Source organism: Solanum verrucosum, unplaced genomic scaffold, assembly GCF_900185275.1.
Source record: "Solanum verrucosum unplaced genomic scaffold, falcon-dt-bn FXZP01000079.1, whole genome shotgun sequence".
Lineage (NCBI taxonomy): Eukaryota > Viridiplantae > Streptophyta > Magnoliopsida > Solanales > Solanaceae > Solanum > Solanum verrucosum.
The window spans coordinates 995,717-1,018,821 of NW_026020368.1; the positions used below are offsets into that span (position 1 = coordinate 995,717).

At 32.4% G+C, this 23,105-nt stretch overlaps 2 protein-coding genes across 2 annotated transcripts in view; one reads left to right on the forward strand and one right to left on the reverse strand.

Annotated features, from left to right (window-relative positions):
- The window catches only part of LOC125838040 (kinesin-like protein KIN-7C, mitochondrial), a 28,213-nt gene extending 14,189 nt beyond the window's left edge, over positions 1–14,024 (forward strand). The window contains exons 10-26 of the mRNA XM_049517094.1: positions 830–889; positions 1,087–1,191; positions 1,415–1,519; positions 1,688–1,795; positions 1,896–2,039; positions 2,481–2,663; positions 2,845–3,015; positions 4,311–4,547; positions 5,346–5,486; positions 5,590–5,715; positions 6,891–6,941; positions 7,045–7,092; positions 7,173–7,472; positions 7,566–8,288; positions 11,951–12,040; positions 13,296–13,355; positions 13,946–14,024. Of these exons, the coding sequence (XP_049373051.1) occupies positions 830–889; positions 1,087–1,191; positions 1,415–1,519; positions 1,688–1,795; positions 1,896–2,039; positions 2,481–2,663; positions 2,845–3,015; positions 4,311–4,547; positions 5,346–5,486; positions 5,590–5,715; positions 6,891–6,941; positions 7,045–7,092; positions 7,173–7,472; positions 7,566–8,288; positions 11,951–12,040; positions 13,296–13,316 (2,613 nt within the window). The 3' untranslated portion in view covers positions 13,317–13,355; positions 13,946–14,024. The remainder of the gene's footprint in view (positions 1–829; positions 890–1,086; positions 1,192–1,414; positions 1,520–1,687; positions 1,796–1,895; positions 2,040–2,480; positions 2,664–2,844; positions 3,016–4,310; positions 4,548–5,345; positions 5,487–5,589; positions 5,716–6,890; positions 6,942–7,044; positions 7,093–7,172; positions 7,473–7,565; positions 8,289–11,950; positions 12,041–13,295; positions 13,356–13,945) is intronic.
- Positions 13,810–17,832, reverse strand: LOC125838071 (aspartic proteinase Asp1-like). The gene is made up of 9 exons (XM_049517127.1): positions 17,586–17,832; positions 16,209–16,326; positions 15,816–16,042; positions 15,373–15,606; positions 15,154–15,292; positions 14,885–15,079; positions 14,729–14,801; positions 14,462–14,546; positions 13,810–14,368 (listed from the first exon to the last, which is right to left on the reverse strand). The coding sequence occupies exons 1-9, from the start codon at positions 17,726–17,728 to the stop codon at positions 14,257–14,259; spliced, it is 1,326 nt and encodes a 441-aa protein (XP_049373084.1). The 5' UTR covers positions 17,729–17,832; the 3' UTR covers positions 13,810–14,256.
- Between the last annotated feature and the right edge of the window lie 5,273 nt (positions 17,833–23,105).

Consider the following 23,105-nt stretch of genomic DNA (forward strand, 5'->3'; position numbering starts at 1 on the left):
AAGGGTAGTGCAGTCTAAGTAAGTAAGGGAGGCAAGGAAATCATTTTGTACATAATAGCACAAAACTTAAAATGAATAATTCTGGCACAGATTTTAGGGAAGTACAATGAAGTTCCTACCTATGTACTCCAATAATATGTTTTGGAACTTAAAAATTTGGGGTAATGATAACATAAGTAATTAATTCAATGTATTATCTTACTTAAGATTGACATGCTAGTTACTTAAAGCTACCAGAGTTGGTTCTCAGCCAGTAATTATGGCGTGTACTAAGATAAATGATTGCGTTGTCTTTGACTCAAAAAGGAACATTTATGAAATCATCTTCTGTTTGATTTTGAGGATAAAGTTGATTATGTTGTCGACTACACAACGGATGCTTAATAGATTGTATATATTCCCTTTGTCCCATTTGATGTCACATAATGATTTTCCTTTTGCACTATCAAATTGAATATTGGACATGGTTTGATATTTAACATAGCATAAACACATGAACATTGTTAGAAGTGCCATATGGTGGTAAACATCAAAACTCTCAAGAAAATTCTGGTAAAAGATACACTTGTTTGATTCTCAAAGAGCAAATCACTTGTTAGTAATTAGGGCAGAAGAGTACAGGAAAGGGTTTCTATTTTTCATAAATTTCGATAGGATTGGTCAAGCCAAAATTGCAAGATCCACGTTACTAAATTTAGACCTAGTATTGTTTACTATCTCCAGTATTTTGCTTTTATTATTTGGTATTGATGAAGAAATCCTGAGTTGCTGTTGCACATCTGCATGGTTTTGAACATAGGGAGTTCTAACGAGTGGTTTTCTGTGCCAGACAATTGAAAGCAGTTCACGAGGAGGAAATCAAGGGGAGGAAGTGGCACTATCACAACTGGTATCTTGTGTTACTTTTGTCAAATCCTATTTTTGAAATTTACCTGTTGGCTATTTAATGTTATAGTCCTATAGTTCAGTAAAAATACAATTTTTCTTATGAATGTTGTCATTATGTTGTTCGGGCATTATCATTTATCTTTTCGTTCTGTTTTCACTATGCTGATCATGCATGCTGTACACAAATCTTGTTTGTAGCATCTAATTGACTTGGCAGGCTCTGAAAGTTCCAAGACTGAGACAACTGGGTTAAGGAGGAGGGAAGGTTCATTCATAAACAAAAGCTTACTCACTCTGGGCACTGTAAGATATTTCTTTCATATTTTTACTCACGAGTGCTTCCCTCGTCTAGATTGATGTCTCCTTCACTTCTTCTTAGGTCGAAATTATTCTTGAGCATCAACAGTCCCTCTCATTCCCCCCAGATGGAATGCTGAATTTTTTGTCAAAATGCACAAAATAATCTATTACTTACTGAGTATTATGCTGGAATTTGCATATTGACCTACAGCAACGTATGATGTAGGTTATATCTAAATTAACAGATGAAAAATCCACTCATATCCCATATCGAGATTCAAAGCTTACACGTCTGTTGCAATCATCACTCAGTGGACATGGTCGAGTTTCTGTAAGTTTTAGTTAATCAGCCCTGCCAGCTGTTGATCATCTGTTTATGATGTTTTCAAATGTTCTCCTCTGAGTTTGAGTTGCATGGAACCCCCGCCCCCCAATTAGCCCAGCAAAAGAAGGAAAAAAGAACCTACGCACTGATTCACTCTTTTGGATTTTTCTAAAGCTCATTTGCACAGTAACACCAGCCTCCAGCAACACAGAGGAGACACACAACACCTTGAAATTTGCATATCGAAGTAAGCATGTGGAAATAAAAGCATCACAAAATAAGGTGAGATTATGAGAGGATATATAAGGAGCAAAGTTATGTTGCTATAACAGAAGCATCCAAGCGCTGCAAGTATATCTCGTATATGTTTTGACCATTTCAGATTATAGACGAGAAGTCTCTCATCAAAAAGTATCAGAGAGAAATATCCTGTTTGAAAGAAGAGCTTGATGTTCTGAAGCGTGGCATTATGGAAAATCAGAAAGTGGGGCCCAGTCAAGATGATCTGGTTAATCTGAAGCTCCAGGTACATCGCATCCTTACACACCAGCTTACTTGTTAATCTGAAGCTTCAGAAAACCCGTTGTATAGAAATGGTGCCAGTAACTATTTTGTCCAACTGATCCACATCTGTATCAACAGAGACTCATGTGGACCTAGAGCTCATGGAGCTCATCAATAATATTTTTGCTTGCTTATTAGAAAAAGAATTGCTCTGATTCCTCTCTCATCATAGGGTATGCATTATGCAGCAAGGGATGGTACACCAATTTGCAGGGGAAACACCTTTTTTGTATAAATTGTTAGGAAGCTATATGAAATCCCAAACAGATATAAACAGAAATAAAATGTAGCGATCATTTTAAAATATACACAGAATAAAAGGCAGCTTCCCAGGATATTATGGCTTATTTCACATGCCCATTCAAGTGGTTTATATTTATCATTATTTCTATGTGTGATGCAGTTGGAAGCTGGGCAGGTGAAGTTACAATCACGATTGGAAGAGGAGGAACAAGCGAAAGCAGCATTGATGGGAAGGATTCAAAGATTAACCAAACTGATCTTAGTTTCCACCAAAAGTACGATGCAACCTAATATCCATGAAAAGCTTGGCCACAGACGCAGACATTCTTTTGGAGAAGATGAGGTAACAGCTAGCTTCTTATACTTGATGTGCTGACTAATAATCTAACTGATAATACTTTGTGTTACACAAGTATTGAAGACATATTACCAGATATGGAGCACTTCACTTTGCTGCATGAATGTATTCGTATGATGATAAAGTTTTCTCATCATTTTCATGTTTATCTTCATTGATGATGCAGCTAGCTTACTTACCGGATAGAAAACGAGAGTACATGATTGACGAGGACGCTGGAAGCATTGATTCCGAAATATCAGCTGATGGAAGAGAGGGTGTCATAAACCTTGATGAATTGGTCAAAGATTTCAGAAGAAACAGAAAGAGAGGGATGCTTGGCTGGTTCAAGTTAAAAGTAAATTTCTAATATTTCTCCATACTCTTCATAGATGTGTGATATAAGACCTTGTTAGAACATGACAAGTCACAAGTGGGCCATATAAGTTTCTAATGCTACTGCAACAGTGAATCTCAGTCATTGATTTTCAGCTGGTAAAATAAAAGGTGAATGCTTCCTATTAGGAAATCAAAGAAAACAAGTTTAAGAATACAAGAATTCGGCATATGTATTGTGGGGTGCAAATGATTCAACTCTTAAGAAATATTAACTAGGTATAAGAAGAGTATGAGATTGATGGACAACAGGTGGATGCGTTTTTTCTGGTTGGCACACTTTTCAGATAACAAGAAGATCCATCATTTCACTTTGGCGGGTTGGTAATGTGTTTCTCATACCAAGACTTAGGATAGAAGAATAAATTTCTTTTTGCATGAAATGGAATATTATTGTCAAAACTAAAAGGTAGATTGTGTAGTACTAAATGACAAAACAAAAAAATAACGAGAAACAATATGGGGAAACAAGAAGGAGAGCTAAGATGAAGACGGAGGGACAAATAATACATTTATGTAGTGCCATACAAGAAAGATACATTGAACAAGCTAAATTTTTTGGTAAGGTAAATAATTTTATTAACGCTGGAGAAATCCCCATACATAGAAGTATGCTAAGAAGTTGAGAATCCTAGACCAAAAATATGGTTCTCTACAAAGATAACCCTATCATCTATACAGTGTAATAATTGGATATCTACATCTTCTTCCAAACAACTACAACATATAGCACCAACTAACATGTAAGATTATCCTCTTGCAACAACAAAAAAACATGTAAGATTATCCTCATATTCTCTGCAGTCAATATCGCTCCCTAGCAGCCAAAGTGCACAAATAAGCACACTTCTCTGGGCCCTCTTCGTATCCAAATCGAAAGATGCAGAGAATCCACTCCATTCCTTACCAATAGTATATGCTAGTATGATTTGACTGAGAACTGTTGGTCTCTCCTCTTCTCCCATCTCCACTTGTTATGCACGGTTGAAAAAGTAAGATGAAGGATCAAAAGAGGACAAGAAAAAAACACTATAATAGCACTGTAATATTTGTCTCCCAAGTATCAGAATTTTATCCTGTTTGTCCTTCAACTATGATCTGTACAAAGAATGATTCTTACTCAGAAGTTATCTTTTAAAAACTTTGCCAATTTATATGATAATTCCTTTCTCTAGAAATACTCTGTTCTAAAATACTAATGATTTACTGTCTAGGTATGACTCATAAAACAACATACTAAAATTGTTGATGGTGCAGAAGCCTGAAAATCTGATTAGATCATCATCAAATGCTGATTCTGAAAGCTCTGCAAGTGGTTCCCCTGCATCTTCATTGAAGTCATTGCAAAGTAGAGTTACATTCAGTGATGTGAAGGAAGGGCGGAGAAGATCTGTTAGTAAGCGAGGAGATGATGCTCCAGCAGTAGATTTTGTTCCAGATAGAACCCAGGCAGGCGATTTGTTTAGTGCAGCTAGTGGAGGTCGGCTTCCACCAGTAAGTTCTTACTTTGTTGTTTTAATTTCTGGTGATGTGACATAAAGAATGAAGAAATCCACATAGAAAATCTTTTTGTACAAATTAGTTTGTCTTGGATATTTGATGTAATTAGATGACATGTCCCACTTGGTTTCTGCTTTGTATCCAACCCTTCAATTTGAGTTTTTCCTCTAACATTTAAGAGAATTTATTTCTATACAACATATGTTTTTATAAATTTTAAAGATGGCTCTTGCCCGTTCTTACACTACTCATCTTAACCACTGATTTTCTTCACTTATTGTGCTACGAAAAAAGATGTGTTCTCTGGTCCTCCTTAGTATCTTCATTAACTGTAAGGACATATCAAACATTTTATCTGTGACACAATGCATCAAACTCATCTATATTCTGCTGCAAGAGTTAGATTACATGGTTACAAATGCAATTTCCATATGGTCAATCTTCAGTTGAAGCAGTTGGATTCAAAGGTGATTTTTAAAAATAGGTAGAGATGAAAGGCTGTGTTTAGAGAACTGCTTATTTTTTTCGTCGGAAGTAATTGATTTAATGAACTTATTACGGTGCCTATAAGGTGAGATCAAAATTTCACTTTAGGTTAAAGATGCTTAGAAATGGAAATGTACAATGGCTTCTGGGTTTGAGTATGCCATGATTTCCATAATCATGTTTTTTTTGCACTGTCAAGTTAATTTATGCTAAATAAACTGTCACCTTGTGTGCAATTTCTGGATAATGATTTTACAGTCGTCCCCTGCTTATAACTCTGCTAGGAGGCTCAATCTTCTTTTGCAGACTGGGACCACTATAACTGATCAAATGGATCTTCTTCACGAGCAAGTGAAGATGCTAGCTGGTGAGGTTGCATTATGTGTTAGTTCTCTTAAACGAGTATCAGAGCAAGCAGTTAAGAGTCCTGGGGACTTGCAACTTCAGGTTAGAAAATTGGTAACATTGAACTTTATATTATTTTTCCAGATATAATGGATACTGAATGTGTATATTAGTAATCATGCCTATATATTTGTCTCATGATTAGGAGCAAATGAGAAACCTGAAGGATGAAATAAGAGAAAAAAAGCTCCAGATACGTATTCTGGAGCAACGCATGGTTGGATCAGTGGAAAGGATGCCACAGGGCTCAATCAATATTGAGATATCTCAGGTAAATTTGAAAAAAAAAAAGTGATGCACAAATACTTATAATCTATTAAGAAAACTTTTGGAGTTCCATAGAGCATACATACTTCTAGTGAACCTCTGAACCTAATCCAGAATGGGCCTAAATTGATAAAGTTCAGAATCATCGAGCGTTGTTGTGATGGATGTATGACCAATGTGATTCACTTGGAATTGGGCGAAGTCCAGTAAATCCTTTACTCTTTCACTCTTCTTGCACTTGCTGGCTTGGTTCATAATGGGGTAGGTTCCACTGGTCTTCCAATTTGAGAGAGAACTTATCCCTTTCTAATGGCTTGTTTGATCTTCTTGGGCTCATTTCTTGTCATCTATCACTTCCATCTTCGGCAGTACTCTTCTTATAGCATATTCTTGAAAGAATCTTGCAGTTTCGAAAAAGACCATAACCCTTAACCTAGGTCAAAAAAATTCTTCAGAGATAAAATCCCCAATGATCGTATAATTCCTTGGATCAAAAGAATCTGAGCATCCAACCCAAAACCTTAAGGCAATGGATTTATGCTGTTGTGAGAAATGGCGGAATTTGTTACATGGGTGTTTATGTAATGAAGACTTTGAAGTGCTTGTGGATGGGAGTAGTCTAGGACCATTTAAACCCCTTCAGAAACCTCTAAGCTACTGATTAGGAAATGCTGCATTCTTTAATACACTCCTACACGTGTAATCCTGTTAGGATTTCCATGTGGATGATTTTGTTTTTTAAGTAGTGAGAAGAGGCTCAACAGAAGCAGGCCTGAAATAAGGAGAGGTCAACAAGTTAATGATTGAGCCTGGAGCATTATTGATAGCTTGATGGGCTAAGTTGAGAGAGAGAAGCCCAAAGTGAAAGAGAGAAAGCAGTTGTTCAAGCGGGCTTACCAGTGTTTGGCTTTGATATCATGTAAAGAATTTGAACATCCAACGTGAAATCTGAAGGCAATGGATGGAGTAGCTCATGATCATTTAAATCCTTTGGAAATCCCTATTTATTGAGGTGTCCAACTCCTAGACCAAACAAGAGAGTTAGAGGGATGGAATAACAAAAGGTTATGTTAGTCCCATCTGTTGCAGGATGCATCCCAAGCCCATGTCTAATTTCTTACCATGAGTAATTTCTTATCACATAATGGCATTTGAATTATGATCTTCACTCAAATGTAGGCATTGTCCAAGCTAGCTGCTCAACTAAATGAAAAGACTTTTGAGCTGGAGGTATGGTCAGCTCTTTGAGCTGGTATTAGACTCAATCATTTGACATTAACTACCTAGTTAAATGCTGCTGGACTAACTCAATTTAGTTTGTTGTCATGATAAGATTAAATCTGCAGACAACAGAGTACTGCAAGAGCAACTAAAATTGAAGGTAGATTTATAGTCTTTCTATGATCTGCCATTCGGATGTCACATTCTTCTGAACTCTAATAAAAATCGTTGGTCCTGAAGATGATGGAGAATTCTGAGATGCAAGAAACTATCCTTCTGCTGAGGCAACAACTTGTATCAGAAAAATGTTTTACATGCCAGCAGCAGGATCCAGACCATGACGCTGCCACACTTGCGGCGTATTTGGAGGGATCTATAGAAGCTAAATTTGAAAGGGAGACTGGGGCTCATTCATATGAAGAGAGACTTACGAATGAAAATATACAAACTAGTAATATGAGATTAAATAAAAGATTTGTGCACGAAGTCTCGAATGACTCTAGCGTTGATGCACTTTTGAACTCTCAGCTTCTTTCACAGGTAAGCTTTCCTTCAATTGATATGCTTTTGATGTAAATTTTGTAATGTAATATAATATATATATACATATAATCATGATTTTCTTCCTCTTAGACTGCAGAAATAGAGTCTCTGAAACAAGAGAAAGAGCAAATTATCGAGGAGAAGGAAGCCTTAGAAATTCACAATCAAAAGCTAGCTGAGGAAGCTTCTTATGCAAAAGAATTAGCGGCGGCGGCAGCAGTAGAACTTCGGAACTTAGCAGAAGAGGTAACTAAGCTCTCCTATGCAAATGCCACACTTGCTGCTGAAAAAGATGCTCCTTGCAAAAATAGCTGCTGTCAGAGATCTGTTTCATTTGATATGAAGCAAAATGGTGATGGTGGAGGTCGGTCTGATGCACATGGTAGGAAGACAGAAGATTGTTTATCGGTGGATGAGTTGGAGCAAGAACTGAGTGCGCGACACCAAAGAGAAGCTTCTTTGGTTGCTGCATTGTATGAGAGAGATAAAATAGAAAGTGAACTGCGTAAACAACTTGATGAAACGAAGAGGCGAGAAGAAGATATGGAGAATGAGCTTGCCAATATGTGGGTACTTGTTGCGAAGATGAGGAAATCTGGTCCTGTTTCCCAGACTGTCTCATTTGAGGGGTCGGATGTCTCTAATATCTTGGAAGCAAAATCAAGAAATGACATCTCCTTGTCCAAAGATAAAAAAGGTAGCGAAACATTTGAAAACATTCCTTCTGTGGATACATCAGAAGAATTGAAGGCTCGTTACCATAAGGAAAGGAAAAGGTGCAAGGAACTAGACGATTTAGTTTCAAGATTAAAGGTATTTCTTTTCTCATTTCCACGCCTTATTTAAGTTGGTGCCTCTGATTAATATGCATTTTTCCAGTAGCTACCTTCTTGCTATTACCTCACCGTGTGTGTAGAGAAAAATATGGAATTGAGAGTTCTAATGAACTCAAATAAAGAAGAACTGGTTAACAAACTTTGCAAGAGCTGAACAAGGGAGGGAGGGTGGGTGGGTGAATTTTTCACATTAAATCAAAGATTAAAGAGATCCATCCATGAAACTGAAATCAGGAATGCAACTAACCAACTCTGTGAACATTGTAGCTAACCTGTTCTGTGAACTATAAACACTTTCATCAAATGACTATTATTTGGCTTTCTTTTGCTTCTGGTTTTCTCTACTGTTTGTTTCTTCTACTCTTTCTTGATGTCAATAGTTTTCTTTTTCCTTTCTCACCTGTCCCATTCTTCATTTACTAGTTCTTTGCTCTTGAAATATATGCTGATGTTTTAAAAATAAAAACTGACCCTTGCAATTGAAGCTAATTAAGTAGAAACTAAAGCAATTAAATATGAAATTAAATGCATTAACCTAATTCCTTATTTGGCTAATTGATTGAGAAGTAATAATCAATTTCTTAATTGAGGTTATCTTTTTGTAGGCATGTTGCAGTCACATTTCAATGGTGTTTGATTTGAGTTGTTAAGTTTTAATATTGTCATTATTGTTTATTGGATGCCTAAATTATAATTTGAATATCAACTTTCATGTTATAACTTATAAGAACTAACTATTTATATGTTAGCCTAGTTTTGGATATGTGCGTTGAATGTATATTCCATGCTATTCGGTGCAAATTTTTAAACCACATAATAATAAAAGTGTGAGATACTTATAAAATAATATTTGAAGGTTAAATAGTGCAGGTGCAGCTAGCAAAATGTGAAATAATATAAATTGATATATATTCCATCATAATCTATTAACTAAAATTATATATTTGGATCACCTTTGTGCTAATAAGGGACATATAAAGATTGATGATTATAATTTTAAACAAAGTAATTGTATAATGGTGATAATTTTCATTCAAAAAATAATATAACGGTGATAATTGCTTTCCTAGAACTTTGATCTGGTCTTTCTACTCCAATTCTAAATATAAGAGCTGCCTTTTTTGTTTTCCTACATCTTAGCTAGGAGAAAAAATTAAGGCTTTTGGCATGAATTCTGATATTGAAAAGAATAAAATTAGTTAAACTATGAAAGCAGTGATTTTTATTGAACCAGTAAGAACCTTAAGCTAAGAAAATGAGACAATTAGTGTTCATTGAATTATTTTCTAGGCATCTGATTGACTGAGTCTATGCATTAAAAATTAAACTTGATAGCAAATAAAAAAAGCTACCAAAATTACATAGATAAACTCTACCTAGAATTCTAATTCTTGAATCCAATTCCATTGATCTCAATTTAGCATACACAAATGTTAAGAGTTAAAGAATATGAATAAGCATATTGTTAAGAGCAAAAGACTTGTTCCATTATCAGTTTCATACTCTTTCACAAATGTGAATAAGCATACTGTTCAAATCTACTTACTTCTAGAAGAGTATGAAACTGACAAGAAGTGAAGGAGTTACTGCATTATTATATCAGTTCTATCGAGAATACAACAGGATTTTACTGTGCTAAAAAAACTTCATGCATTATTTATCTTTTCATATAAATAATATAAGAAAATTAATGACTCAATTTATTATAGAAATAGTGGAGAGAATTGCTTTTAATGTGCCTACTTTAATATGCTATTTTCCCCCTTATTGTTATTAGAATATATGATTCCATCTTTGTAGAAAAAATTTATGGTAGTAATTTTTGCTTAAAGGGTAAGAAGTTTGTTTAGCTTTTTATGGACAATAAGATCATTCAACGTATTTCCTTTTCATGCGTGTAATGTGTCGATGAATAAAAAATTTAAAAGATTGTATAAGAGTTCTAAAACATTTGTATCTGAGTAATAGATTAAAACTTTAAAAAGTAAGGATGTTGAATGCTGTTATCTTATGTAGCTAATTCAAAGATTTTTTTTTTCTTTAGTGTTATATTTATCTTAAAGGGACATTGAGTAAACACAAACTAGATTCATTAAACAAAGTTATTTATTCTTTTTGTAGCAATCTTTTAAAATTAACACGACAATCAAAGAGAAAGTGAAACTAATCATCTAACTATTATGCTCTGCAAAAAACGCATTCAGATCTTGCATATCGTTTTACAAAGATCTGAATGCGTTTTTTGCAGAGCATAATAGTTAGATGATTAGTTTCACTTTCTCTTTGATTGTTGTAGTAATTTTAAAAGATTGCTACAAAAAAAAAACTCTGTTTAAACAAGAATACAAAAGAATTAAGAAATAAAATCAATGAAAAATGAAGCACTTAATCTTCAAGAATCACATCCAGAAGCCTATTAAAGTTTTATCAACTTGCTTAATTCAAATGTAATGGTCATTGCTAGTCAACTTCCAATCAACATCTCAGCACAAATGTAAACCCCACTCTTGTCTAATAGCTTGCAACCACGAAGAAGAGGTAAATCGCATTAGGCAAGCCTCTTGCGACGAGGTCGACCTAGAAGATCACAAGGGGTTTTGAACTTAAGACCTCCATTATGGAAGTCCCTAGCCAAACCATCTGAGCCACCGTGAAGGGTTCAAACTTTACAATTGTAACTTTGTTATGCTGATAGTGTTTATGACACATCTTTGTTTAAGAAATATCAAGTTCTAATAAAAGAAATGTAAGGTGGAAATGATATTCTCTGAAAGAACATAAATTAATAACACATTATTATTCAAGTTGCTCTCCACGTTGATTGCTAAACAAGTAATGATCTTCCGCATGATATGAAGAGATGCTAAATATAGCATTGTTATTATTTAAAAAGTGATACACAATTCAGATTTGTTAAAAGATATTAAAAACGTCACAAAAAGTAATCCAAATGCCATGATCACTTTTTGAAGAAGTGATTTCAAGAAGTAACAACATCATATGCAACCAAGCGACTCCAAGACATTGAAAAATATCATTAAAGAAGCATTGTTTCATTTCCAAGAAGGATAAGATATAACTAAGTATTTATAGTCCTAATTTATAGACCCTTGTGATCCCAAATAGCTATTATTGAGACTAAGAAACTTAAAAACATAATACTTTTCACATTCTTCTACATTATTATGAGATTCAACTTTCACATGATCAATAATTAGAAGAAGCCTAAGCGTCATCTAGCTATGTGAGCTACTTAATTACCATTAAGTTGATTCATTGTACTACAATGTGTATAGGTTTATTTACCTGTATTAGGATTAGCTAAAATGTATATTTACTTGTAGAGTTCAAAATATTCATTTAATGCATTGTAATTTTACTTTTAGGTGAAGGGTAAAATGGTCGTTCAATATTTAATGGACGTTGTGATTCAACTTAGCGTCTTTCCACTGTTAGAATAGTATGATAACTTATATTTTCTGTAAATTGTGCGCTTCACTTTGAAGAACTATGAGCATTGCTTCTTGCCTAAAGACTGGAAACTTGTTGTGTGTTGTACTCTTCACTCAAGACACAATGTCATCAATCTGGCATTTATTTGGACATTACAAGATGAATCACATTTTTATTGAATTTTAGGGTGATGATTTGGGTGGCTTGGATATTAATGCACTCGAAGAGCTCCAAAGCCTTCATGTTGAGGCCATTACCAAGATTTGTCGTGCAAAGGTTAGAGCGCTCCTATCCATGCACTAAATTTATTGATTGACTGGCTGACCAGGAAATGTTCTCTTTTCTACTTTATTTGTGGTTCTGTTAAGAATCCTTAGATTAATTATTGCTATATGTTATTCATACTATCTTGCAAGCATTACTTTCTTAACTTGCATCTACTAGGAAGGATAGAGGATGCTTTTGAGTCGTTGTTATAAATGCTCTATCAAAAAAGACAGTCCTAGATAACCTATCTAATGATTATATGGTTATTTAGTGAATTTAAGACACTTCAGCGACACGAACCTCCTTAGCAAGTCAAATATTTGAAAGTTAAATAAATAATTAAGTGAGAAATGTCTGCATGCCTGTGCAACAACCTCACAGATTGACATCTGTAGGATACATGAACAGTTCTACGTAAAAGGTGATTTTCAGGGTTGAAATATTAATGCAGTTTTTGGCATCTTCATGCCTGGGATAGTTTCGGCCTGACTGTTGAAATGTTGTGCAGAAAACATTGAAAATCTGTTTAACTGCAGGTTAAAACTTATTTGTTTCACTGCTTTATGGTTATTGTTGTCTAGAAAAATGTGTTGTTGTGCAGTAACTCAACAACAACATACCCAATGTAATCCCACAAGTAGGGTCAGGGGAGGGTGGTATAAACACAACCTTACTCCTACCTTGTGAAAGTAGAGGTTGTTTCTGAAAGACCCTTGGCTCATGGATGTGCAGTGATTCATAGTTCCTTTTATTTTTTATTTTTCCGCAAGGGTTTGGTTGCATTGAGCATAAGTCTACAGCTGTTCATTAGATTCATTACATCCTGGAACTTGGCCAGCTGATCCATCATCTTTCCAGGATGCTGGAATCATTGAAGCTACAGCTGCTTTAGGCGAGGGTATCAAATTTTCTTATGATAAACATGTCCTAAACAGTTCGGCCTTCCATGAGCAATATAATAGAAGTTAGTACACATTAATATCGAGGATATCCGATTGGTTTTTATTGGTGTATGGTAGTAGGTGTTAATGAATTGGCATGTTGTATTAGGTTGTCGAGACAACAATTAGTATTATCTTGTCAGCATATTTAAATGGTCTTCTCCAAGTACATTGGCTCACCTCTTGTTTTACCCTCAGGAAGATCTGGAAGGGGGATAAATATTTTATATTTTGTTGTAACTGAAAAAACCTGTTAAAATGATTTTTAATTATTCTTTTTGCACTTGGGACTCACATTTACATTTGTTTCTTTGAAAATGCAGTGCTTGGTTGATGTTTTATAGCATTTTACTTGGGAGTTCCTGAACTTTCTGACATCTAAGGTGAGCTTGCCACAGCTCAAGCAAATATACTTTCTTAGTATTCTCCAACGGGCTGATGATCTTTTCTCTGGAGATAGATATGTTATTTGGTCCCTATGAATAATTGAGTAAATGCATAAGTAAAGATAATAACATGATTTAAAACCCTCCATTCATGAAAATGAATTACATTTTCTTGATGAAAGTTTGATTTCTTTCTCTATTTTCTCTGTTAACATAACTGAATATAGCAGACCAGAAAAGATTATCTTCATCTCCGAGCTGTTCAGAAATGTGTTCCTTCCTCATGCGTGAATCTCTTCCATATTTTTGTAAAAGTAAAATTCAGATATCCAAAAACTACTCAACTAGATCAATTGTAGTATAAGTTGCAATTTTCTTTATATCAAAATGGCAAAAGAATACATATTAAAATGTAGATGGAAATTTACTTGGGATCTCAAGAAGCCAAAAATGTCAAAGGCAACACTCGTATTATTTATTTGAAAGATGAATTCTGTGTTTCAACTTTCAACACTACACTAATATTAGATACAACCCTCAAGAAATTGTTTTCAATATATCTAATATGTAGTTTCCATTTCTGACAGGTATTACGCGAATTGCATCAACTCAATTGCAGTTGTAAATGGCCCAAATTTTATATAAGAAGCAGACACAACGGGGGCCCAAAGTGTATAGCTAGCTGAGATTCAGAATTTCAAAGCTAGGAGATGATCTTATGATGTAGGCTAAACGTGTACTACTGTATGTATTTGGGATAAACCCGATAACTTCGGTGCAGGTCATAGGGAACATTTCAGTAATATATCTGTACTCCCAATGACTTGTCAATTATATTTGTTGCTCCAAACATTTACAGAAAATGGTATCAAAGCCACATTAGCTTCATTTTGTCACCTTATTTCTGGTTCTGCTTCAAAGGGTCAAACTTTGCAGGACATGTCCCTTTGTTTAGTCCTATGTTGGCAGGGTATGCATCATAATAATCTTCGCCATGATCACGACTGATGCTGTTCATGAAAATAAAAAGTTTATGCTGAGTAATGTACTAGACTCGTAATGTGAAAAGCAAGAAAATGTATAATAGAGTTTATGTAGTTTACGGAAGCTTCTTGCAGTTTGCTGGAAGCCATCCAATCTGTTTTTTCTCGTTATCGTATACCACCATTTTGTCTAGTAGAGAAATATCTGTTGGTGAAAAGAATGAACAGAATTAGAAAGATCGAGTGCACAGAGAACTTGGACACAAACTCTATTAAAAAAAACTAGTGCTCTCCTTGATTATTTATGCAGATTAAGAACTGAATTTTCTCTTCATTTTGTCAACTACTGATTTTCTGAATGTATTATTTTAAGCAGCACTTTTGTACCTCCAATCAGATTATGATTTCCTAATCCGACTTCTGTACCGTTCAGTATGCCCAGGCATACATTACCATGCTCCTGAGAGAACACGAGCAAAAATCAGTCTTTGACATCATCCAACCATAATTTAATACCTAAGAAACAGTTGAAAAGGTGCTTACAGTAACAATAAGATAGGCCTCAGGCAGAAGCTGAAACTCAACATTCTTGGCTTTCATGAAACTCAGTGTAAATGGCTTGAAGTAGATTGTGGCATCATTAACAGATTTGAAGGGTTTGGAACCACTCCAGCAGACGGGAAGGCTTTTGTCATTCGTTGCATCAGTCAGCTGCTTTGCATTTATGTTTTTCTTTATCTGAAGACAAACTATTATTAGAGCACAGAAAAGAATCAAGCATTTAGGACTATAACAACACTTCCCCAACTTACCGAAGATAGAAAAATATCATAAGCTTTCGAACTAAAGTAAGTGAAGGTACTTCCACTGTCAAAAATAATTGGAAGACCCTTTACTCCTGTGGCCTGCCCATCAAATAAGAGCTCTGCTGGTCCCAAAGAGTAGTGCTTTCTGAAATCATAGAAATGCATCAGTTTTCATTAAGTTCCAAAGCTCCGGATACTAACCCTATAACATAACAGAGGACATACTCCGAAGATGTTTGCTCTATTGGTCTCCAAGCAATTCCAGAAGAGGGAAGAACATCATCACCGAAGAAAAGAAACCCTCCACCTTGCCCACTTAAACAGTGACCCACTACATTTCTGATAAGACCTAAGCCACTCAATTGCGATACGATGCTTGATTTTCCATAGGCAAGACCAAGAACTCCATCTGTAAAAGGTGTATGAGTAGAAGCTGGCACTTCTTGACTGTAGCCACAACTGTAGCATACGACTTAATTCAGTTTTTTTGGCAAGTCAAAAACTCTCTGATAAACACCAACTTGGTGTCAAAAGTTACGTAAGACGACTCAATCAGGAGGTCATAAATTAAATGCATCGGATATTTAATAATGAACAAGTGAAAGAAACAGAAAGGCCTCTCGAGTTCATTTTTAAGGTTTACTACAAGTACTATGAATGTTTCTCACCCAAATATTAGATGAGGAGCAGCAATGCTACCATTGGTGAATCTAAGTGGAAATGTGTCTTTGACCAGCACTCCCAAGGATGAACCACTATCTGCATACGCAACCTCATAGTCGCATTGCTCATTAGGGTCGTGACAAGGATGGTTCTCGGGCCAGTGAAGGGACGTGCATACAGGATCCTTACATGTGACAACATTTCTATGTGGTTTGTAAAGATGGTGAGGGGCCTGCAAGGTGCATATTCCAGATATTCAGACAAGCATAGACTAATGCTTAAGGGTTGGAACATGATTCGATATCATGGTATACAAAGATCAGATAAATTGATGATCTTTCAGGCTGAAATTTACTTCAAAGATTTAAGTTACAGACAAGGAAAAGGGAGTAATTTACCGGGGTGCATTTTGCACAAGGTGCATCACACTGCAGCCAAGTTAGGTCACTACCAGTGTCTATATCGAAAAAGTAAGGTTTGGGGGGTTGGCCAACCTCAAGTGTCACCTGATAATACCTGCACATAAAAAGACCACCTGGATTTACAAGAAAGAACAGATAGAGAAAATTTAAGAGTATTTCAAAGTTTTGAATAGAGAAAAAAATGAATGTCAGATCTTGAAACATACAAATAATCCTCTTCTTTTTGGTCTTTTTATGACGAAGGTGTTTGGGCAGCTAACATGCACCTCGACTAATCTACCTCTACCTCTCAAGTCTCACCGCCTACCAACACTTAGACATGGAGAAAAAATGACTATAGCCTCTTCTTTTTTTTTCCTTATTTGAGATTTGAACCTAGGCATTCCATGGTGGATTGGTGGTTATAGACTATGTTGCTCGGACTCTTCAAAAATGTCAATGGGTGAGTGTTGGATTCGCCAAAAGTATGTATTTTTGGAGAATCCGACACGGGCGTGGCATCAAAAGTGAAGAGTCCGCACAACTAAGGTTATAGATAATAATATCTTGCTTAATTTAGAATTCGCACCCTCTGCTCGCAAGACCCCAATAAAATGACATGTTAATAACGAAACTAGTTCATGTACACACAGAAAAATCCCCACACTTAGCACTCTTCTGGAAGCTTCAAATCAATCACAAGACTCACAACTTCCCCTGTAGCTCTTGTACTTGCATCTAATTTCCTTTTATATAGCTAAGATTTAGAACTCTTATTGCTCATAATTATAAGTATGAAGTAGGACATTGTACCGGATAATACCATTTGAATGATATAGTAATCCTCTTCTTCTTCTCTAATCCCAATTCCCAAATCCACACACACTCAATTTCTACCCAATCAGCAAACCATAAAAGCATAAAAGAAATGAGTATTACTGTACCAGTTAAGTAAAGCAGTACAAAACAAAACCAGTGATTAAATCTCCCTCCTTCCCTTTGAAAAACACAATTAGATACCTAATCACTAAACAAACATCCATGACTTATCACTAAACCAGTACTAATTAAAACCCTTTAAGAATTGGTGAACTTCAATCAAGAATAAACAAAGTACATTCACAATAAAAAAAAACCCAAATTAATAACAACAGAGATAGATGATAGTTTAGAAGAAAAATGATACTACAACACAACTTTTCAAGAATTGGTGAACTTCAATCAAGAATAAACAAAGCTCATTGACGATCAAAAAACCCCCAAATCAATGAAAACAGAAATAGATGATAGTTTAGAAGAAAAATGACACTACAACACAACCTTTTCAAGAATTTATGAACTTCAATCATACTTTAGAAATAAAGAGAAGAATACCCAATAGGATACACATTTCCAGTTAGAGGGAACACAAGAGAAGAACCAGATTTTAACTGCTTCTTCCATATGGGAAAATTAAAAGCAGAAAAGCAGCTTTCCAATAGTAGCAGAAAGTGCAGCACTAACAACAGCACTTTCATGGTGATTTTGGAACAAAAATTGAAAAGGAGTTGGGGCAAAATACTTTCTTGATCTCCAAAAGCTAAGCAAAAAGTTCAATTCATGCTAAAGGAGAGCAAAAAAAAAAAGAGTTTTGGGGATGGGTTCATTCATCTGCACAACCACTTCAAAAATTTATGTGTGCCAATTTTTTCTTTGTTTTGTAATTTTCATATTTCCAAAATAAGCCTTAGCAAAAACAAATTGTTCTAAGATAATTATTATCTTTAAATGTTTTTCTATTTTGGAAGAATTTGTTTACTTAACTCTCAAAAACATATAGTACTAACCAATAAGGATAACTTAGTAAATTATATTCTATACTTTTAAAGGGTATGAAATGAGTTAAAAGCCATATTCATTTTGAGACGTATAAAATAAAATATAAATAAAAGAGAGAAGTATTGAAAACACTCTTAAATTTGATTTGAATTATTAGTTCATCTGAACTATTGACAACCCTAAACACCATTTTATTTGACTAACTGAACTTAAATACATTTCAATTTTGTAACATGAGTGAAATACATTCCTAAATTATCGTCAACATTAGAAGTGTTTTCAACATCTCTCTTGACTTTTTATTAAGAATCTCATTCTCTTACAAAAGTTTGAGACCACATCTATGTTATGACAAATTAAGGGTGTGTCAAAGTTTAGTTAATCAAATAAAATAATATTTTAAAAGTTGTTGATAGTTCAAAGATGAAACTAATATTTCGTATTATGTTTGGAGCTAGTCTTAACTCACATTTATATCCTCCAATTTTAAGTGTGTACACTTAAACACTTAAATTTGTATAAAATTAAACAAATAGACAAACAATATTAGGTGACCAAGTGAAAAGGACCCCTCAACTCGGAGAGGTTTGTGGGTGAGTGAACTTCTTGGAATTCACGTTATGCGACGGCACAGACAACTTGTCTCTTTCGCATCAATTATGAATCTACTTAAAAACAACGAACATGCTTAGAGCCCGTTTGGATTGACTTAAAAAAGGTAACTTTTAAAAAGTAACTTTTTAAAGTGCTGAAACTTATTTTAAAAATAAGTAGTTATGTGTTTGGATAAAAGTGCTGCAGTTGAAAAAAAAGTTGTTGATGTGTTTGGCAAATAAGTGTTGGTAAACACTTTTTTTTTATCAAAATGTCTGAAATACCCTTTAAGCTGTTAACATGATAAAAAGTTGATTAATTTAAGGTTTTTATACTTAAAAAAAAATTAAAACAAAATTAATTTATGTTTTACATCCAAAAGTAATAATATTTTTCTATCATTCACATATTTCTTTACCACCTTATAAGAGGAATATAAGTTCATATTTCAGAAATAATAATAATAATAATAATAATAATAAAAATAATAATAATAATAGTAATAATAATAAAATAATAATAATAATAATAATAATATTTATTATTATTATAATAATAATAATAATAAAATAATAGTAATAGTAATAGTAATAATAATAATAAAATAATAAAATAATAATAGTAATAGTAATAGTAATAATAATAATAATAATATAATAATAATAATAATATAATAATAATAATAGTAATAGTAATAATAATAATAATATTTATTATTATTATAATTATAATTATTATAATAATAATAAAAAAAAAAAATTAATAATAGTAATAGTAATAGTAATAATAATAATAATAATAATAATAATAATAATAGTAATAATAATAATAATAATAATAGTAATAGTAATAGTAATAATAATTATTATAATAATAATACACATAATAATAATAATAATAATAGTAATAGTAATAATAATAATAAAATAATAATAATAATAGTAATAGTAATAGTAATAATAATTATTATAATAATAATACACATAATAATATTAATAATAATAGTAATAGTAATAATAATAATAATATTTATTATTATTATAATTATAATTATTATTATAATAATAATAATAAAATAACAATAGTAATAATAATACACATAATAATAATAATAATAATTTAATAATAATAATAATAAAAATAATAATAGTAATAGTAATAATAATAATAATAATAATAATAATAGTAATAGTAATAGTAATAGTAATAGTAATAGTAATAGTAATAGTAATAATAATAATAATAATAATAATAATAATAATAATAATTATAATTATTATAATAATAATAATAAGAATATAATAATAATAATAATATAATAATAATAATAATAATTCAATATGGGCAATTTGGAAATTGTATAAAAGAATTAAGGGCAAAAAGGTAATATACTTGGTCAACATAAAAGTGCTTTTAAGTTAAAAAAAAAGAGGCTCCCCCCCCCCCCGCCTAGCTTTTAGCTTTTGGCTTAAAATAAGTCATTTTTGACTTAAAATAAGTCATTTTGATAATTGCCAAACACTCTAATAAGTCAAAAACTGGCTTTTAAGCCAATTTGACCAGCTTAAAAGCCCATCCAAACAGGCTCTTAATATAGTTTGTGAAATATGAAAAAAGTAAGGTGTACGTCGATTTTATTTCTATTTTTGTGAAATAGGAATTACGGAGATTATTTTTGATAAGTTTTTATTTAAAAAATAATATTTTAGAATAAATTTGAAAAAATATAAGATTAAAAGTTATGATAAAAATAATGAAATTAAAAAATAGTTATAGTGAAATAATAAAAATAACTGAAGTATACAAAAAATCGTAGAAATAAATTGGAAAGATACCATAATGATAGCACGATAATAAGGGAACAATAGGTGCTCCGAGCTAGAGTCGTGATATAGAAAGAAAGAAAGTGTTTGACTACTTATTAACTATCTACTCTAATTCTCGATATTTATGCTCATCTAATAAGAGTCATGTCATTAGTGTGATAAAGATATCTCATGTTTTGGCTAATTACATTTTTTTTCTCTTTCTTCTTTTCTTGATCTATCTCTATTTTTCCTCAAACCTATTATTGTCACTCTCTCACCTCCTTACTCGAGGTTTTGTATTTCTCTTATGTGCATGCCTGTAGTTCTCGCAACTTATCCACTAAGGAGGCTACTATCATCTTATCATGTATATCTTCATTCTTAATCTTGCCACTTTGTTCATAGTATGTTCACACACTCATCATGTATGCATCCTCATCTTTACTAACTTCATCTTCTTAAAGTGTGGATTCTTGATTGACCAACACTCAATCTCGAACAATATAGTCAGTTTGACGACCACTAGATCTATAGAACTTACCTTTAAGTCTCGGTAACACTTTCTTAACACACATGACACCAGATACGAGTCAGCATTTCATCCACCCCGCTTCAATACGATGTACGGCGTCCTCATTGATCTCCTCATTTTCTTGAATTATAAAAGCTAGATACTTTAAACTTTCTCTCTTGAGAACATCTAATGTATCAATCATCTCTTCCCATTTATCTCTTGTAATGCGACACTAAACCTGTACTCCATGTACTCTATTTTGATCATGCTCAACCTCAAAAAATTAAAATTTCAAGATCTACTTCTAAATCTTCAATTTATATATCTTTAACTCTATTGCATGTCTCATCAATCTATACTAAGTCGTCTGCAAAATAATATATACCATAATACTTCCTCTAAAAATCTAGTGTCATTTCATCTTTTACCAATACAAATAAAAATGAATTGATCCCCAATACATCCAACTCAGTTGAGATGTTATTTGAGTCTTCTTTCACTATCCTTAATCACTGTAACATATGCTACATGTAAATATGAGCTTTAAAGAAAATGATTTGACACATTTATATAACCTAAAAAATCATTTTTTTTCTTATCTCAAAATTAATATACTATATAATAAAAATCCAAAAAGTCCCTCTCATAATCGTGCACTGTGTTTTTTTTTTTTAAAGGGAGAAATGTAGTAAGTGATAATTGATCACTAATTTTTTAAGTAAATAACTTAACATTTAACCAATTCATCATTTAGTTTTCTTATAGCATAGATATCAGTAAATAAATATTATAAAATTTTAGAAAATATATACACAAAATATTTAATTTTATAAAAGATCACAAATTTATATGCCCCATTTTAATTTAGACTATAAATTCGCCCTTCTTGACAAGCTTTCAATTAAAAGAACAAGCTAGAAAATGTTACAGATCAAACAATAATAATATTTCCCGTTCTTATTTAGTTGTCACCATTTTAGGTTTTATCTCCTTAAAAAATAAGATAAGTTTACCATTTTACTCTTATTTAGTGTTCTCCTGAATTTAAGTTTTCAATTAATGAAAATAAATTAATTTATTTTGATTAATTACTTAACCAGTAAACATGAATTAATCACTTTGTTTTCTCATGTTGGTCAAATGCATACTTTTAAAGCTAATAACTCTCAAAGGTAAAATAAGAAGAATATTGTTATTTATGCATTGATTTTGTAAAATGACAAATATAAAAGAACAATTATTTTTAATAAAAACGACATTCAAATAAAAATGGAGCGAATAATATATATGTATACATATCCTAATTAAGTGAGATATGAGAGGATGATGTGCATTTTATCCGTAACTTGCTTCCCTCTGGAGAAAGCTTTGCAAGGTCATAAGTCATAACTATAGCTTTTACTGCAAATTAAATAATTATGATTACTCATTGAATAATACATTCTCCGTTCATTTTGCTTAATCCATGTTGATTTGGGTATTTTTCTTTTTCATTATACAAAAGTACAATATTTTATTTTATTTTTATTTGTTACTTTTTAACATATTAAAAAAATATAATTTTTTTCATATTTTATTTTTAGCATTAATTACTTACTGCCTAATTTTATTTTTTTTCAAAACATAATATTAATTAATGTGATAAAACAGCCATGATAATCACTGTTTTTAATGGGTGTGCGGTGTGCCAATTTCAAATGTGACAACTACAAGTGAACGGAGGAAGTGTTTTTTTAGAGGTTTATTTTATTAAATTAATTTTACCAATTATGTTTTTAACCTCTAAAATTTACTATTGTTTTCTTTGTTCATTTTTACTTGTTCAGTATTGACTTGGCATACTCCTTAAATAACAATAAGCATAATGAATTTAACTATATCATCTTTTGAATATAATAAATTTAATATTTTGAAAAATGACTATAATTAATACTAATAAAGATAAGCTAGGAACTAAGAGATAAATTATATTTAAATTTTTAAAATTGGACAAGTAAAAATAGACATCTATTAATTTAGTATAGAGAATAAATAAAAATGAACTGATAAAATAATAATTTATGTTATTATTTATAAAAGACAATCAAATTCTCCTAATTTGTTAAAATGAACGAATAAAAATATATCTTTGATATAAGACATTCAAATAAAATAAAATGA

Excerpts from the sequence above, each read along its gene's own strand:
- LOC125838071 (XM_049517127.1), bottom strand. The coding sequence starts at position 17,728 with ATGAAAGTGCTGTTGTTAGTGCTGCACTTTCTGCTACTATTGGAAAGC. Across the intron at positions 15,293-15,372 it reads ATAGAGCAAACATCTTCGGA|AAAGCACTACTCTTTGGGAC; the intron begins GTATGTCCTCTG and ends CTATGATTTCAG. Across the intron at positions 14,802-14,884 it reads AGGCCTATCTTATTGTTACT|GAGCATGGTAATGTATGCCT; the intron begins GTAAGCACCTTT and ends GTGTTCTCTCAG.